The sequence below is a fragment of the Aythya fuligula genome, chromosome 10 (assembly GCF_009819795.1).
Source record: "Aythya fuligula isolate bAytFul2 chromosome 10, bAytFul2.pri, whole genome shotgun sequence".
NCBI lineage: Eukaryota > Metazoa > Chordata > Aves > Anseriformes > Anatidae > Aythya > Aythya fuligula.
The window spans coordinates 11,806,706-11,825,248 of NC_045568.1; the positions used below are offsets into that span (position 1 = coordinate 11,806,706).

General features: G+C 40.5%; 1 protein-coding gene across 1 annotated transcript in view; it reads right to left on the bottom strand.

The window, feature by feature from the left end:
• Positions 1–15,863, bottom strand: part of UROC1 (urocanate hydratase 1) — a 38,469-nt gene extending 22,606 nt beyond the window's left edge. Inside the window, exons 1-8 of the mRNA XM_032194167.1 lie at positions 15,738–15,863; positions 8,841–8,971; positions 7,659–7,752; positions 6,527–6,586; positions 3,808–3,936; positions 3,071–3,132; positions 1,921–1,987; positions 1,321–1,464 (exon numbers count right to left, since the gene is read on the bottom strand). Coding sequence (XP_032050058.1) covers positions 1,321–1,464; positions 1,921–1,987; positions 3,071–3,132; positions 3,808–3,936; positions 6,527–6,586; positions 7,659–7,752; positions 8,841–8,971; positions 15,738–15,863 — 813 coding nt within the window. The remainder of the gene's footprint in view (positions 1–1,320; positions 1,465–1,920; positions 1,988–3,070; positions 3,133–3,807; positions 3,937–6,526; positions 6,587–7,658; positions 7,753–8,840; positions 8,972–15,737) is intronic.
• Between the last annotated feature and the right edge of the window lie 2,680 nt (positions 15,864–18,543).

Genomic DNA, 18,543 nt, shown 5'->3' on the forward strand with positions numbered 1-18,543 from the left:
AAATAGATGAAATCCTAACTTTCCATGAGTAAGACTTCTGCTAGCCAGAGTGGGACAGATTTTCTGCATGCCACGTAGGCAGTCTGACCCATTATGTTTTGAACTTACAATTATTACAGGTTAGGTTGCAATATTCTTATCCTTGGGATTGCAGCAAGTGGCATGTCCGTAGCAGAGGTCTGCCAGCTAATTCTTTTTATAAGCTACTTTGGCCGAGAAAGCTAAACTCCCACTCTAGTCTGCTCTGAAGTTATTTTCTGAAAATCTTCCTCTGAAGCAGTAGCAAGAGCTGATTACCTACCAATCAAAGAGCCCAATGCATTTTGGTCAGCTCATATCTGTTCCACTAAGAATGTTTCCCCAGTGTACTGAATTTAAAGGTTGTCAAGAAGAAATAAATGCATGGAAAGGTTTATTACTTCTCAATAGTCACTATCGTTAAAGAAATTCACTACCATTTTCACAGAATTGCAGAGCAACATTTTCAGTTAAAAACTATTGCAATGATTTTATAGTCCAGTCTTCTGATTTGTTGGAACAGAATTTCGTGATAAAAATATTACATCAGGATGGAAGACTCTCCAAAACAATATAAGCTGTGGGAGAGCTTCAGGGAACAGTGAAAATGATAGCACAGAACTTCTCCCCAACAGCATTTTCTCTTAGCAGAACTTACCTTTGTTGTCTACAAAGATAGACAGTCTACAACTGAAATTCAGTGCTTGTAATTACCCTCACCATTTTCATGCTGAAGCCAACTTTGAGTTTCCCAGTTTTACAAAATCTTGTTGACTTCAGAGAATCACAACACTAAGCACATTTGTTAGTCCCAGCCTGGATGACTGAATCATACCACCATATTTAACAGGTATTTTCACTGCACCTGATAAGGGTGCCAGAGGAATTAAAGGTTAATTGTAATATAACTATCACTTTTTGAACCTGATAGACTTTTTGGCAAAAGAGGATATAGTTCCCATTGGAATTGCCTGTGGAAGTTATATCCTTTCACACATTCAATGATGGTAGTTCAAGTGCTGAGTATGGCCTATCTAACAGAATCATTCTGCAGTATTTGTGAAGCAACTATAAGAAGCAACAGTTCATATCTTTACAGTACAACCCAGTGGGCAAACAGATAGAAGGTGGAATAGCAGTGAAAAATGCTCAGCAATGGAAAGACACACAGATCTTGGAAGGCAGTATCTTTTTTTGAGTTTGTCCTGACAGAGTTGATAGAGGAGCATATCTGATCAGGAGAATGAGCCTTCTAATGCAGCGCACGAAGACAAGATGACAACACAAGAGAATTGCTCTCACCTCTGCAATGATTCCCACACACCCAGCAATGACCGCAGCTTTTGCTTGAGCCCCACTCATCCCTCCAAGACCAGAAGTAACAAACACCTTTCCGGATAGGTCTTCTGCCTTCAAGTAGCGACGGCCTGCATTCAGCACTGTGAGCTACACACAACACAATATAGCAGTTATCAGGAGGTATTTCTTCAAGAGTCACCTCATATTTTTTCATTAAATTTTGGTCACATTTTCCCAATTAATTTCCATAGGTACCTGTAACACATGGATGTTTGCAAGCAGGACTGTTAAGGGGACTCACAGGCACTTATTTCCTACGTCCAACTGACATTCTGTTCCTTTTGGTCAATTCATACTTCATTTACTGTGGCTAGATGTGATCTCAGATTGAGACCTTGACAATAGATTCCTTCATGTCTGCTTTCTGGTTATGTCATGGACTGAGTAGAAGGACACTGCCTTTTTAAGGAGCAGGCAATGAGAATTTCTTTGGTAATCGGAACATCCTCTCACAGCAGTCCACACCACTCCAGTCACCAGCCACTGCAGGAGATACCCTCCTCCAATAGCTATCAACAAATAAATCTTTCCTTGATTTCTTACCACAGTCCCATGGACTATTCCCTGAGGTCCAATGTAGCAGTAGCTTCCTGCAGTCATCTGGCCGTACCTGGCAATATCAATGAAAACAATAACACCAGGAGTTACTCAGGCTGGAAGGAGGGCTGTGTACCTCTAAATATATTTCTAGTATAACAAAAACAAAACAAACAAAAAGAAAGAAACATGTCAATCCCCTGTGTTTCTTTTTGATGCTAAAGGTCTGGCATTATTAAAATCCTAACTTAACTGACCTTCCTCATCTTCAATGCACAAACAGGCTTTCAGAAGATCATTTAACTCTTTAAATTATTGAGCTCCAAAATGTGTAGAACAAAAGAATTGAGTGTAAATTTTATTTTAGCTTTTAGCATAGCAACTAAGACACAAAAAGACTCCTTTTCCCATTTGAGCGTATACCACTGGATTTTAGTGGCACTCCCACTTTTAAGTCACAATTGTTTTTTGAAGTTGTAACCCCAAAATCATTGTCCACATTCCTACAAAATCCCTGACAAAGCAGCAGTGAACATACTCCGCTCATTCCCTTTCCTTTCCTCCAGCATTCTGGTCTATACACATCCAGCTCTCTCATAGCTTAAACTGGTTCTCTCCATCATACACAGCAGAATAACAATCCTGTGCTCATTGGCTAAATGAGCATTTAAAAAAACCGAATAAACAAACATGTCAAATATATTAAAAATATATAGCTTTCTACTTCAAAGCTCTTTCTTAGTGTAGAATTAAAGGAAAACTTCATAACTTGTGTTTTGTTTTTTTTTGGTTGGTTGGTTGGTTGGTTAGCTGTTTTTTTTGGAAGATTGCAAAACAACCACTGCGAAGTGTAACTAGCCCAGGCTATAATTAGGTTATGATTATGGCTTCAGGGTCTAATTCAGCCAAGTGTTACACATAAACCTAATACTAATTCCTAGCAGACCTCAATGAAAACCTTATATATGTGGTTGAACATAACTCAAACTCCTAAGCAGTTGCACTTAACTGTGCATTAATGCTTTGCAACATCAGGAGTTTATGCAGTGCAGTTGAAATCCACCTGTACTGGAAATTTTAACCAGCCACTGCTCAATGCCTGAGTTAAATTTTAAATAAATATTTTGTATATTTTAATAGTAAGGTATCTTCTTACATTGTTACTCCCAAAGCAAACATCTTCTCATATTCATCTCTGGTAGAATAGTTGGGAATAACCTAAGAAAACAATCAAAAAGAAAATACAGATAAGCAAATTAAAGATTTAAGCAGATCTTTTTCACCACCTGAATTTTCCATGGTCAAACACACAAAAAAACTAATGAAAAACAGAAGTAGTAATTCAGGGGGTTTATTCCATGCATTCTAGTATTATACAAAATATATCTGATCTTTCCATCAGCATGGCTGTTATATAAATCTTAAAGAAAGCAGTTGTCTAGCCACAAAACCAGCCTACAGAGAGATGAATATTGAATAGCTCAAGAGGACAGGCAATGGACCAGCAGGCACATTTGTCTAGCTTGCCTTCTGAGCAAATCAGTCCAGGTATCTAAGCATTTGATGTAGGTCATCTGTTTGACTGTCGAGGACTTTCATGCCTTCCAAAATGAGTCTAGATTAATTGTTTTGATCAAGAATACGTATAGCTCAGGCTGAGTCAGAACATAAATCCTCTGACAAGGCAAGAATTGTTCCCTTCATCACTGCAGATCAGCCTGCTTGAGGTGAGAGTGACTGTACTGGAACAAATACTGTAGAATTTAGACCCCAGATTCTTTGGTGTGCTATTATAAGTTCAGGTAGCACGAACAATGTTTAATTCAGCAGAGACTTGAAAAATAAACCAAAGAGGGAAAAAAAAAAAAAAGAAAACAAGATGTTAACACCTACCATGCCATTAGTAATGATTAACCGAGGAGCATATCGATGGCTGGGAAAGAGTCCCAGAGGATGTCCACTGTACATTACTAATGTTTGCTCTTCAGTCATCTCTGACAAATACTGCATTACCAACCAGAACTGAAAGGGAAAGCAAGGAAAGTGATGGAATACATTTCTATCTTGCATTATGTTTCTTCATGAAGCTGCTAAACCAAGTATGATGGCAGCCACAGAGATAATGAGGTGTATTCACATACAGAGTAGCAGCCAGACATTTCAACACATTCTTGCTTTTAATAAAGTCCATTAAGAGACATCGCTCAGCAGGAAACATAAATCAACTGGCAAAGGTCTGAATAAGTTCCAGAGTAATTTCTACAGTACAAACCCCAGAAATGCTTTGCTAGCTTCTCAGTGCATCATTTTTAAAGCCATTCTAATTTTATCTTGAGGTTAACCATTTGGACCTAGCAATTTTCTGGCAATCTTTCCAAAAGCAAGCTGTGAAATTTTCACTTAAAAAGAGATCAAAACACCCATGTATAATGTTGATCCTAACCTGATATGGTTAAATTCAACATCTTCTGGTTCTTGTCATCTCTTCAAGAGATCATCATTACAGTATGCACTTAATGAAATAATTTCTCAAAAAATAGCTTTCACTATGGACAATGAAGAGAGTCCTAGAGACACCCTGGAATCTAAATAAATGCATCTCAAATCTAACTGCATAATTCAACAGTTACTCTTGATCTGTGCCAAGAAGTAGACTCGATCATCTAAACTTTTATAAATTTAACTCACATCCATTATCATCTACTACAAAGCCCATTATATTCCATGGGAATTTTAGTATGAGCAACCAGGTCCAAGAAGAGCAGCTGCTAACTGCTGTTAACACATTTAACTTCTGTGGCTGCCTTTCACCCATATTAAAAGGGTACAGATTTGAAGCTAGTCCCTTCTAGCCCAGATAATTTCTAAGATGGGTTTAGCAAGTTAAGTTGGGCAGGAAATAACTACTTTTATGTTTGTTTGTTTGCTTTTCATTTAGTTTGTTTCATGAAAAGTTTTGAACTTGTCCCAGTACAGAACAGGTAACTAGCTGTGAAAACTTTAGCAGTCTGGGAAAAACTTGTAACAAAACCAGAAGCTGTGAGATACTTAGTTGTATCTTTCAGTCAATGGAGAAATATCTAATAAGTAGGAAGGAAAAGGAAGATGGAGTCTGTATTTCCTAGCCTGCAGGCTTGCAGACAAGTGAGTAAGGGGAAATTTACCTCTGGTCATATTTTTCTCTTTAAAAGTCATTCAGTAGAAACGTGTGTGGATGACCAGCCTGTGTGGATGATATAAACCAAACTCAGCCTTTTCCCTAGGAATTTTGCAATGACAGATTTTCAGAAAGGATGTTGTTTTCAAGCCTCAGAGAACAAAATGTTCCATCATAACGGAATCATTCATGTGATTTGCTACTCTAAGCAAGCAAAAACAGAAAGGTTTTGTTTGCTGTGCTGTGAAACAACTGCAGGTCAGAGCTCTAACTTGGATGAGAACAAGAGAAGAGAAAATATTTCTGACTTTGGCAGAGCTTCTACTTCACCTTGCAGCCCAACATCTGTCTTAGTGATGTCAGCCCAAGCAATGCCACTATATGAACTGCTGGCACTGGACATGCAAGAAATGCTGTAAAACTTTCATGCAATGTGTTAACTGGCATAACTGACATTTATGAATTAACACAGTATAAAGAAATGGTGTGCATTGCCATAGTACCTTTACTGTAAAAAGGTACAGGTGATTATTCAACTTCAACAGCTACCTAAGACTTCCATTAAACTCCCATTTACCAGATCTGGAAACTGAACCATGATTTTTTCCTTAGCTACAGATAAAAATCACAAAGAAGAAAGACCACGTCTCTCAGTCCTGTGCTACAGTGAGGAATCCATTTCTTTTTTCCTTAATGAGGAATATCATTTACAGATTAGTTTTGCTTGAAATTTTTAATAAGCATAAAGCGAGATTCAGATAAAGCCACAAATTTCTTCTCAAAATGTTTTTCACATGCATTTTGCAGTACTTGGATTAAAGCAAGTGTATTTAGTGCCACTTTTGGATGGACAATTATACCTTAAACATCTCAGTTCAGATTTCAGACAGGACTTTACCCACCTGCCATTACTATCAGAAGTTCAGAGTTAGGCCTGAAAATAAAGTGTACTATGACCAGCTAGCATGCAAATATTTTCAGCTCATCTGATTTTATTGGAAAAAGACTAAGGACTACACTTTCTTAAAGCCATATTGTTTGTTTTTTTGTTTTGTTTTGTTTTGTTTTTATTCCACTATACATTGCACAAAAGTACTACAGAGAAGCAAGCAGAAGTTATACATTGTTTCCTAGAATTTATTCTGCCTCTAAAACTATCTGTGCAAAGTACTGGCACATACACATGCGTTAGAGAAAGACAAAGAACTTTTACATCATCTTGATATGTTTAAAATACAGTATTTTTATTGGGTTGTCTGTGCTCTCCTTACTAAATAAAGCTCTCCCCATCTATGCAGTTCATAACTGGGCATTCCTCTATCCAGACAGGATGTTTTGGAGTATTGCGAGACAATGACTGCCAAGAATTATCACAAACTCTGCCTAAGCAGAATGTGCCTGCGGGACAGCGAAATGGGTTTAATGAAAGAAGCTGCAAAGCCAGCAATGTCCTACCTGTGCCCAGTTGCTGAAGACCTGCCCATTTCCTCCATAAGTGACAAGCTCCTGGGGAAACTGAGAAAGACAATTTAACAATAATAACACAATTATTTTTCTGAAATGTTTCACAGGTATTTAAAAAAATAAAAATAAAAATATCAGTAATAAATCCTTTCTATAGCTTATTGCACCAACACTATTAAAAACAGGGAATACCATCCAAAAAGTTAACGGTTAAGCAAAAATAAATAAATAAATAAAATTATTTTTCAAAGTAAGCATTTATTATTGTTACAATGACATTTTGGTGATACAGAATGCTAGAAAGTAATTCCTGGATTGCAGGTTCTTTAACATACATGCCAGTAAAATCCCTTAAACTGAGCCTGAGTGAGCTTACAGTTGCCACTAGCTTTTACAGCTGGAAGAGTCTAAGACCAGCAGGGCATTGCTGAACGGCCTCTCCCCTGCCATTTGTAGAACAGATGCATTACACTGGATAGTGCTTGTAAGAAGGGACTTAGTCCTGTAACCCTCTAGTAAATCTGTCCTTGGGGGCTAAATTTGACAAGCTACAGGAAATATCAACACTATTTTTTCAACATATATTGTAGAAGCAGTGCACTAAGAGCTGAACTCTGCCTATCTCACAGATAGCAACCAAGCTCCCAAAAATAGTGGGAGCTGGAGTGAGCCTTGTTAGTGCTGCAGAAGTCCTCATAGGTCTAAATTAGAACCCCCTGCGGAGAATGAAGAACTATGCACAGCACAAACCAAAAGAACTTAGCAAATAAGAACCACATTCAGAGGTATCAAAACCACCACAGAAAAAAGGTAGAATCACCTTTACTCCCTCACAAGGTTAGCCTCACAGAAATGATTGTTCTAGCACATCACTCTGCAAAGAGACTGCCTTAGCACTACTAAAATTGGCCTGCCTAGCTAACACAGCAGCCAGCACCACAGAATCAGCAAAAGGCTTCTGTACAGCTGAAATCCTATTCAATCCACTGAAGGAGCATCATTTGCACAAGGATTAATTCTACCTATATGCTTACATTCTCCAATTTCTATGTTAGCAGGAAGGAACATAGAGATTTGTTTCTGTTCTATGAATCCAGCTTCCTTTATTATCACCGTAGCTTACCTGAGCCACTGAGGGATCCAGATTATTCATGATCATCAGCATAATGGCAGCAGCTGACTTGGTTTTGCAGGGATAGTCTTTGATGGGGTACGCTCTGAAATTGTATTCATCAGACGTCAGGAAACAAACAAGGGACTCATAATGGTAGCAACAGCAACAAAACATGCCACAGAAATATCCCTGCATGCCAACACATCCCTTTGAATTACAGGTTTTTACTCAAGAGGGATTAAGAAAATAAAGGAAAAAGTGCAGAACTGATATGACATGCATCTTAACAAGCAAACCAGGTTTCAACTTTTAATCAGAAATAAGCAAAGAAAAAAAAAATAATGAAAGATTACATTCAGCTTATCATTTGCTGAATTCATTAATCACAACTGTTTATTAACATGGTAGCCACAAGCACTCATTTCTTTTCTACATGAATTTTTTGGTTTACACTTGCACTGGCCTCTATAACCCAATTGCCAGGCCAAGCAGCTCAGTCCTGCAATACCAAGGGAAAGAGCAATGGGAAAAATTGTCTTCAGGCTCATTAGCCCTTGTTATTTAAGATCCTATCTAAGAAAAAATGCCCAGCTTGAAATTTGGTTCCAAAGAAACTCTCAAACACCAAACTAGTTAGGAGAAATATGCAGTCCAGCTCTGCAATACCTTTCAGACTGTCTTCCAGTTGTTGTCCCCGTAGCTGATTTCTGCAAGAGCTGACCCCAGTCTAGTATGGACAGCACAGAAATATGTATGTCTGTGGAAATTAGAGTGCTTTCTAGTTGCTTGCTTTATTCAGATTTATGTACAGACATTAACCAGACCCCTGCTGGATGCAAAAAGGAATCAATCAGTCTAAAAAAAGCAGCTAGCCCCTGGCAGCCCTCTCCAAAACTGTTCTGCTTCACAAACATTAGCCCCATCAGCCCTATAATGAAGCGATGCTCCAAGATCAACAGGCACAGCATATTACAAACCAGGGTCAGATACAGGTTCCAAGGAAGGAGAAGAGAGAGAAAAAATAAAAAAGTACTGCCTCTCTTTTTAGCCCAGGAAGACTGGAAAATAACCAGCCTCTCACAGCAGGTCCCAGTGCCATCCACAGTGCTACCACTATTTAGAGTCAGTTCCGCAGGTGAAAGCTGGTAAGCAAATGGTAGCCAAATGCAGTGTGAACCCCTTAGTTCTTACCTCATCTCAATATCTGGAAAGAATCTATACATGTAGATATGGCCATACAGCCTGAGTTCTTCAGCAAATTCCAGCACCAACTTCTTTTGTATTTCAGGTGGGAAATAGCGCAAGGCATTACGCAAAGCAAGCTGCCAGGAAGAGGAAAAAAAATTAGGTAAAAGAGAAATGGAGGTAAGTGGGTGGCCCTGAATTTTAGTCAGCTGGAAAACTGCCCCAGCTATTACAGAGATGATTTAATTTAAAAGGCCAACCTCACACCAGGGGAGCTTCCATTCCTGCTTTCCCATTGAAATATTGCCATCTGCATCTTTCCTTGTAAAAACTCATTTGCTGCATGTATATAATGTTCCCCTTCCCTCCCACCCCCCAAATCTTTATGGAAAGACCTCAAAGATTCATGAAGTAGTGTTCAATCCTACAGACACTTGACACAGATGAATCCCTTCCTACAGTGCTAGGGGGCACTGAACTACCAAGAAAAACATTGTCCAGAAATCCTTATCCGGAGATCCTGAACTCTTAGAGGCACTGAAGACCTCACTATACTTTCTGTTAAGAAAGAAACCTTAGCCTTGAATTATGAGACAACAGATGAAGATATTCTTGGCCTAAGTTTTATTAAAGATTCACTACATTTAGCATACTAATGTATTACAGAGAGTGGTGGTTTACATTATTTTATTGAAGCTACATGTATCACTTCTACATTAGCTGAAGTGATTAGTAGTCATTGAATTAAATTCTGCAGATGATACTAAGTGGCTTATAGTCCCTATGGCCTTCAAAGACATCACCCATAGTTTGCAAAGTACAGTGTGTCTTTTTGGATGAAAGAAATCATAAATAAATCACCATCTTTAGTAACAGTCTGTTAGTTAAGTCATGTCTCTGTATTCCATGTCCCACTTGATTAAAACCATAATGAGAATAAAGACTTTGTAATCTTTAAAAAGCCAATTTCATGCAAAGATGCCAGAAGCTCTTATAAGTTCCCCAATAAATGAAAACACTATCCAAATGAATCTTAACTGAAGAGATTCACAACTCACATGGAATTTCACATCTTCGTTAGGATGATTTTTAAGGAGCTTTGGAAAGGATAGGAAGGGATCAAATTTGGTTTCTGATCTGATAACAGCCTAAAAACAACCAGGAAAGACCTTTTTTGGAGACTGCTGACTATAGCAAGGATAATTCATGTTTGTAAAACCTGCTGTTGGAAGACCAGGGAGTTATGGAAGTATTTACTGGAATAAGTGAAGGGGTTGCACATGGTACAGAAAATAGATATCTAGAACAAAGGCGCACAGAGCCATGCAGCCTAGGTATCTTTACTCTCCTTATTCTTCTGGGAGGATAAAACATGTTGGTATAAAAACTGAAAAGCTCTACAAAGCCACCTTCTCAGCTTATTGACAAACCTCCTCATTTAACATGACTATACTGTGTCTCTTTTGGCTAGAGTTCTCCAGTACCTTCATCATCTGAGCATGTTGGTCTCACATACCTTAGAGCAGATGAAGTACAACGCCCCAAATCTACAAACACCTCATACTAGGATGTTCTTCTTGGTGTACTTGCTTCTGAACAGGAACATGGGTCAGACCCCTTCAGACCAGGGATGCTAAGCCTGCAAATGGGCTTTGCTATTCTACACAGAGAATGACAAGGGGTAAAATGCACTTAAGACAAGCAAACACAAATTCCACCTCCATATACTGCCTTATTTTCCAGCTAGATAAGCAGTCATTTTTCAAAAACAGGCTATTAAACACAAAAATCCCAGCTATATACACACTGTGACAAAATACGAGGGGACTTTCGAAGTCTCAGAGGCAAGCAGCCATCACAGGGGGCTCTACCTCTAAGAAATTCCTACAGTCAAAATGAAGTAAGCTGTAACCCCTTGCAACAACAAAATCTAGTTCCACAAGAGGAAAAGAGTGATATGGTGAGGAAAAAAAAAAAAAAAAAAAGTTACTGCATTTTTCTGCTACAGAAAACTATTAGGATGAAAGTGTTTTACTTGCATCCTGGCAAGGATCACCTAGCCTTTGATCAATATACTATTTTTATTATAATGAAACTGATGAGAAAATATTTTTATTTGCTCTAAAAATACAAGAAGGCAATATCTGTTTGGATTTTCAAATAAATTCACTTAGAGTGAGCCCCCGTACTGTTAGTGTTCCATGCTAGCAGAAGCCTGAATTTTGATGATGCAAACATTAATGAAACATGAACTTCAATGTTACATGAAGGGTGAGAAGGGCTCCTGGGTTGCACAGACAATAGAGAGCTGATCTTATAAAAGAAGACTAAGACTGTGGCTTGTTTAGCTTAACAGAACAAAGCTGACATTTGATTGCTGTCTTACTGCTGGATAAGTGTCAAAGCAGGAAGGAGCTTCAGGGAAATGCTGGGAGAAGAATAAATAGCTGTAAATTAGCCATGAAGAAATGTAGTCTTGAAATTCAAGGAATTTAAATAACGAATTCTGAAGCAGTCTCTCAATAGCAGTGCTGTGTCCCTTAAAATTGCTTAGATGGAGCCTGACTGCTTCATGAAAAAGCAATTGCCATGTGCATCAGGGAGAATTTTGCATATTCATGATTGAGTCATAAACTGGATAACCTGAGAAAGGCATTTAAGGAACAAATTTAAATAGACTGATCATCAGGCTTTCATGGTAAGTCAATACAAGGCCATTATTCCTTAAGTTTTAATAAAACACCATACAAAATACTATTTTGACCTCTAAGATTAATTTTACCCATAACTGACACATTCTGCTCTGATATTAGACAGCATGCATTTGATATTTAGGTGTTCCTGTTCATAGCTTCCTCAGACAGCAGCATGAGCTACATTTGTCTGTTCAGTACCTCTGAAAAATCATGTTTGAGATCACTTATCTCAAAAAAAAAATAATAAAAAGCAACATCACATTTCTGAAACTGATACGTTGCTTTTAAAAACCTACTGTGAATTTTTTGAGCTACTGATTCAGTTCAGCTCAGTGCAATGCAAACATCTGATGGAGAATCTTGTTCTTAGATCTATCAGGCAGAACTAACATTTAATTTTTGTTCATAAGCTCTAATCACTAGTAGAGGGTCCTTTTTTGGTTCTCGTTGGCATTTACACAGCAAACCAAGATCTTGCTGCCATTTAGTCAAGATTCAGTGACTCTCAGTGTCAACTAAGTACTCCAAAGAAACCATGAAACCCTGCTCCAGTTTATCAACTGTTTTGCTGTGGGATTCTCTTGAGAAACCAAGTATACCAGCTTGTTAGTCCATTGGTGTTTGTTAGAGAGCCACTGCCTCTGAGAATGGCGTTCAGTCTCCTTTTCTAACACCTTGATCAAGACTTCCAATTTAAGGATCATGAGACAAAAACAAACAAACAAACAAAAAAAAACCACTAAGATTTGCAATCACCCTATTTACTGGGGCAAAATATTTCGCCCCATTTACTGGGGCAAAAGGGAAGCATGAAGAGAAGAAATGAGAACCATTCTTAGTTCTGCTTTTTCCCCACTAGAGATGTTGCTTGTCATCCAGTCTTCTGTGTGATGACATCCAGGTCCAAAATCATTTGTGGTATTATTATCTAAACAAATGTAAAAGCAAAATTGCGATTGCATGTATTCTCACTCATAGGCCGTAGCTCAGATCAGCTGTTAGGAAGTAAACACAGCAATATCTGAGTAGCAGTTGCTATAAATGTCCCATTGGCTGGGAAAGTATGCCAAGATCTCTATCATTCAGACTTTCCAAAACAGAAGACACCAGGCTAGCCTTCCCAATCCATATACAAACATCCAAAAGCAGCCTAATTTCTAGGCATGTAAAGCAGCCATTAAGGACAAATGTCTTGCTTCTTCTCCAGAAAATTCAACAGGAACTTCAGGTACTATGCAACTTCACAGGCTCTGGTTTTCAGCTTTTTATACCAGGGCATCACAAAGCAGCAAAGACCAGCTGCTCCCTGAGAGACAGGGAGAATAAAACAGCCAACAGGCAGGCACCTCACCCACCATGGCCCAGGCCCATAATGCCCAAGGGAGGCAAACAGGGCAGCCCAGGGCTGGCAGCCTGGTTCAAACAGGAGTCTAGGTCATCAGGCAAGGCCATGGTGATGTGCAGATCTCAGTGAAATCAGGAATGCAGGTCTGGACCAGATGATGGTTGCCAGAAGGAGATACAGCTCAGAGATTACCAGAAGGCCCATAATGACAAGGCAGGCTCAATGACAAGTCATCCTACAGGTTGGGGTCCAGATCAGTTAGGCCCCTGGCTAGGCACAGGCAGACCCCCATGACAGAGCTCTAACATAAGCCAAATCTCCAATGGAAGTAAAATTAAGCTCAAATGGAGCCCCTAAGCCTATAGGCAGAGGGTGTGTGTGTGTGTGTAGCTCTCAGGTGAGGCTGGTTAGAGCCATCACAGCTTGTTAATTCCCTCAGGGCCCTGGGACAGAAACACAGGTGATAATACAGTCAGCTAGCAGGTGATCGTGCTGGGGAGAAAGAAACTGTAATATGATTTGGCTCAAAGTTAAGGGAACTGCTACATGGATGAAGATGTGATGTTTTTTCTGATTCTAAGCAACACCAAAAAGTGTACATTCTTCCTAAATGGCACTGACTTTACTGGAACGTCAATGAGTATCAAGCATGCAATGCCCTTGTTTTGCAAAGGACACAGCACACGTAAGATTTTAGGGATATCTGCTTTGCAGCATATTTACACAAAGATACAGATGCTGAGAAACAGAAAACCGGAGTTTCCTCTTGCAGAGGGAAAGGGAGAGGATGTGGATGTTACAGGCCTCAGGCAAAGAATGCAGAAGGAAGAGGACTCAGGAAACATATAAACAAAAATCAGTTCTGAGAAATAGCTTGATTTATCCAAAGAGATTAAAGTTGATATGATAGGAGGAATTGTATATCTTTCAGCAAGCCCCAAAACACGCAGAACTTTATAAATCTTGCCTATAGGATTTCTGTTACAGTCACAAAAGGAAGCCTCAAAAATTAAAAAAAAAAAAAAAAGGCACTACTACAGATCATTATTGTAAAAAAGGGTAACGTCAGAATGAAAGCATATGAAGAGAGGGACAGATCCTTACTGTGAGAAAATTAGCAGAGCATTATTAACTTCACTACTGTCAAAGCTTCCCATGAACACTTCAATTAGAAAATGAACGCGGTGTCATACATAATGACAAGCCTCACAATATGCTCAGCATTACACACTGCCAACAAAATCTGGAAGCCTGTCTCAAGACTTACAAACCACCTTGTAGACAGACAACCTTTTCCCAGCATGAAACACCTCTTATAAAAGAGATTCGGCCTTTCAGATATAAAATAAATACCATCTGAGCCCCTAACCCTGTTAAGAGTTTAAGGTGGAGGATTAAGAGTAAAATAAATCAGAAAGGAAGCTTTTAAATTTTTAACAGGCTAATAAAAGACCCAGTCAGCATGACCTTTTATCACATGTGGTAGATAAGAAGGAGAGATGAGGGTAGGATGTTAGACAGTAGACGGACCAAAAAAGCAGTCTACTGCTGTCTCCTTGAACACTTAAAGGAGGCAGGAAACAATTCCAGTTTCTGTATAGGGAATGAGGGCTTTGTCATTACCAATCTTTCCCCAGGTAAAGAGTAAGGTTTGGCATTGTTTTGTGAGATACCATCTTCTCCCCTGTGATGTTGACTTCTCATGATAAAGCAAACTTCTCCTGGGGAAAGGAATAAAGTGGAGATGGTTGGCAACGTTCTACCAGGCAGTGAAGCTCACCCCCTGCTCCTTTATCTCCACAACTATCACCACAGCTTCCTTCCACACACTCAGTAGCCACATTTCCATCTGTCTGAGCTGTCCCAGGCACAGACTGGATGCCTCTGCCATGAATGCTCCTGACATTGAAGTAAATCCTTTTTGGATATCTCACAGCTGTTCTTCCTCCTACCCCTTGGCTGGGCTCTCCTCTGCTTGTGGAAGTGGACTTTGAAAGAATTTACATGCTGATGCCAATGAGGAACTCCCACGAGGGCAAGGAAGTTGCATGTAACTTGCTAGTGGGGAATGAACTTCTGCATTCTGACCAGAAAGTCACATTGTAAGTTACATGTGATGAAGCAAAAGGCTTTCAAACTAAGAAACCAACCTTATCCCATCATGCACAAAATTCCTAAGGATGTCCACCCCTTGGACACTAATTTCTACTGCTGTTTTTTTTTTTTTTTTTTTAAATATATATATTATTGTCTCTAGCATGAAATAATTCAACGATTACTTTAGAGTGTGCACAGACTATTTAAACAAAAAGAGGCAGAAAAAGAATTACACAACTAAAGACAAATAATTAACTCAATCCCTTACAAGCTTGTCTAAATGCCAGGATGCTTCAGACTGCTGGTTAAACTAACTTATCTTTGGATCCCTATGCAAACATACAGATACATAGTTTGAACCATGATGGTGATTTGCCACATTTCATGTTAACTGTATTTGAGGGGATAGTATTCACTCCCATACATACGCAGCGTTTTTGCAGCAGCATTCATAATTTCATCTCCAAGGAACAATGCTGGATTGACAGCATTGAAGTCTAAGGCCTCTTGTTTAGCTATTTAAAGTCATGCACAATGCTGTTGTGTGTCAAATTTCCCTCATATCAATCAACCTAGGGAGAAAGAGAAAGCAAGCACGCAGAAAAGTTTCTAGTATTTTGTCTCACTATTCATTACTGAAAATATAACACCAAAGAAATATATCTGCTGGCACTCAGAAGAGCATTTGAGGCGATCAGGTCTGCTGCTCCTAGCTGCATTTATCTGAAAGGAAGAGAAGTGAGGCCTTGTGAAACCCCACGTTACCTTTTTCTCCTGAGCAGTGAGATTAGGGGTTCTCACAGGTGCATGGGGTATTCCTTTCCTCCGACCTCTGTTTTCAGGCAAAGGGTTTAGAGGAAGGCCACGACAGATTTCCTTCAGGCTGGTCATAGTTGCTGAAGAAATACAAGGAGGAAAGGCAAGGCAAACTGGAGAGATGCAAGGAATGGAGACAAAGGGTGCAGGCAAACAAGATGCTAAGCAACTGAGATGTGCCACCACTCTGGGGCTATCTCCAAGAGGACAGCCCGTCCTCTGGCTTTTGCAATCAGGCCTGTGGAGCACAGAGGGCAGGCAGCACAGGTGACACACCTACCCCCTCTGTGCCATGCCATTGGCTCTCCTGTCCTCCTCCAAAATGAATGATTCACAGTTTTGCTGTTTGTTCTCTGGGTGCTTTGTCAGGTGGTGCTGTGCTAAGCCACCAGAGCAGTCACTTTCCACATTATCTGGCTCCCCCAGCACCCCAGCAAAAGTCATGGTCTGGAGCATGAACCTTGCTTGAGACTTCAAGGATTGTGCTTTTACACTTCTATAGTTTAGGAGCTGACTAAAGCAAATCATCATTATTCACGTTATTGTTCATACACACCGTGCAGCTAAGATGGGCATTCTCTGCCTGACACCTCTGGGTATGGGCTGTTCCTCAAATGTCATCAGGATGTCCTCTGGACAGCAGCAGCTGTCAATGATAACAGCAAAATGTCTCCCTTAGATTTTAGCTCCTCTTAGCTCACAGGCATGCCTGGGTTTTAGTAGTACTAAACTGAAAACATTAGCTCTGTTACTGCTTTCCTCAAGACAGGCAATAATAGGGAAGAGAAATTAAGGCTTTCAGTTTTAAGTCACTTTTATAACCCACAGTCAACAACAACTGGAAAGTCTTATGTTGTTGCCATCCAGACATCACTAGTAAATGAATATGCTTAACTTTGACTTTCCACTTAAAGAGCAACATGAACTTTGCTCCCCATTTTGAGTTGTTGTTTAAATTATACAGGAGCTTCTTGACCTTTATTACATCCACGGAACTACAACTCACGGCCAGGGAATTTTCTCAAGTGCCACAGTTTAAGCCTGATGAAATTATCTGGAAGAAACTTTTCAGTTTGTTACAAGCCTAAAACCTAGGAATAAAAAAAAATGCCACGTTATTTTTTTTCACAAAGGCAGCAATCAACAAGCAATGGCGACAAAGCACAATTATTAAATGACAGCATCTCATTAATGTCACACTGCCTGTAGCTCTAGGACATACTGCATTTCCCCAGCTCCCACTGAAGATGCTTGAGTTGAAAGAACTCAGAACGTCCCAGGGGAGCTGAGCACACCGCTCTCAAACCCTCTGAAGGATGCTAACTGTCACTTATGACAGAGAATTATGTTTTGTAATTATACAGTATTTTAACTGTTTTTAAACAAAAGGCAAAGACAAAAAGGAGAGGAAAAATTTCCTACATATTTAAAAATTTTATATTTGGTTTTCTTATTAAAAATGCACAACAGAAAAAAAAAAAAAAAAAGAAAAAGAAAAAAAAAAAAAAAGGAAGAGGGAAGATAAGGGTAAAGTTAGAAAATTCTACTCCAATACATAGTTAAATAACTCTGCCTTACTTAAACATTCCCACCCCAAAGGGAAATAAATCTTTCCTTATTCTTCTTTGTATGACCCACATTCTGCAAATCCCTCTAAGGTCTGATCCTGTGCACACATGGGCACAAGAATAACCTCGTCTACTCCCATTGAGCCTGCTTCCCTCCGTGACATCAAACAGAAGGTAGTGGTATGACACTGCCTTAACAGCTGAAGAAAGAGAGAATAGAGCTGGGGGGTGGGTTGGGGAGGGGTTGTCACTCCCTGAATTAAAATTATTTCTAGGGCTGTGTGCTTTTGCCCCTGATGCTGGAGCCTCGCTGGGTGTTGGAGTTACCACCTCCAAAAAAATCTGGGGCTGGCAAATCCGACTTCAAGGTGAAGGCAGATGTGTCAGGGGATTGTGCAGCCCCCCAGGGAAGCCTTAAGTCCCCTCGCTGGCTTTGCCCAGCTCGTGTCTGCCCTTGCCTATGGAAATAAACCCGATGCTCGCTCCCAATCGCCCACCTTGCGAGGGACAAATCCCCCCCCAAACCTTCCCCGCTGCCCCAAAGCCTTGGGGCTGCCTTTGGGGTGCCCTGGGGGGGCGGTGTGGGGCTGCTGTCATGTGCCGGCAGGGCTGGCAGAGGGTGCTGCAGGGACAAGGGACAGCAGGCAGCAGCCGGGGCGGGCTGATGGGGCTGCCCCCGCCCCGCACAGCCACGGCCGGACAGACGGCCGGGCAGACAGACAGACGGACAGGCAAGCAGGCAGGCAGGCTCCTGGAGGAGAAGATGCTGCCGGGGAACAACGCCTGCATCTGAGCGCACCGAGGACCAGCCCAGCCGACGAGGAGGTGCGGAACCGACCCATCCTCCTCCTCCTCCTCCACCCTATAAAAAAAAAAAAAAAAAAAAAAAAGCACATATAAAGAGAACAGGAAGAAGATCACATGTTATAATAATCCCCTCTGCAGCCAGACAGGACCAGAGAGGCGAACTGCCCGCTCGGGACCGAGGGATGTGCTAGAGGCAGAGAGGAAACTTGAGGCGAACTCCCAGCCCCGGAGGGAGGGAACCCCAACCCTGAGCCTCGCTGCAGCCGGAGGGAGGCAGGAGCTGCCCTCCAGCCCCTCTTTTTTTCCCCGCACCTGAGCGCAGCCCCTGCCCCAGGCTCCTTTCGGCAGCCCCGACCCCGACCAGGGGTCCCCCGGCCCCG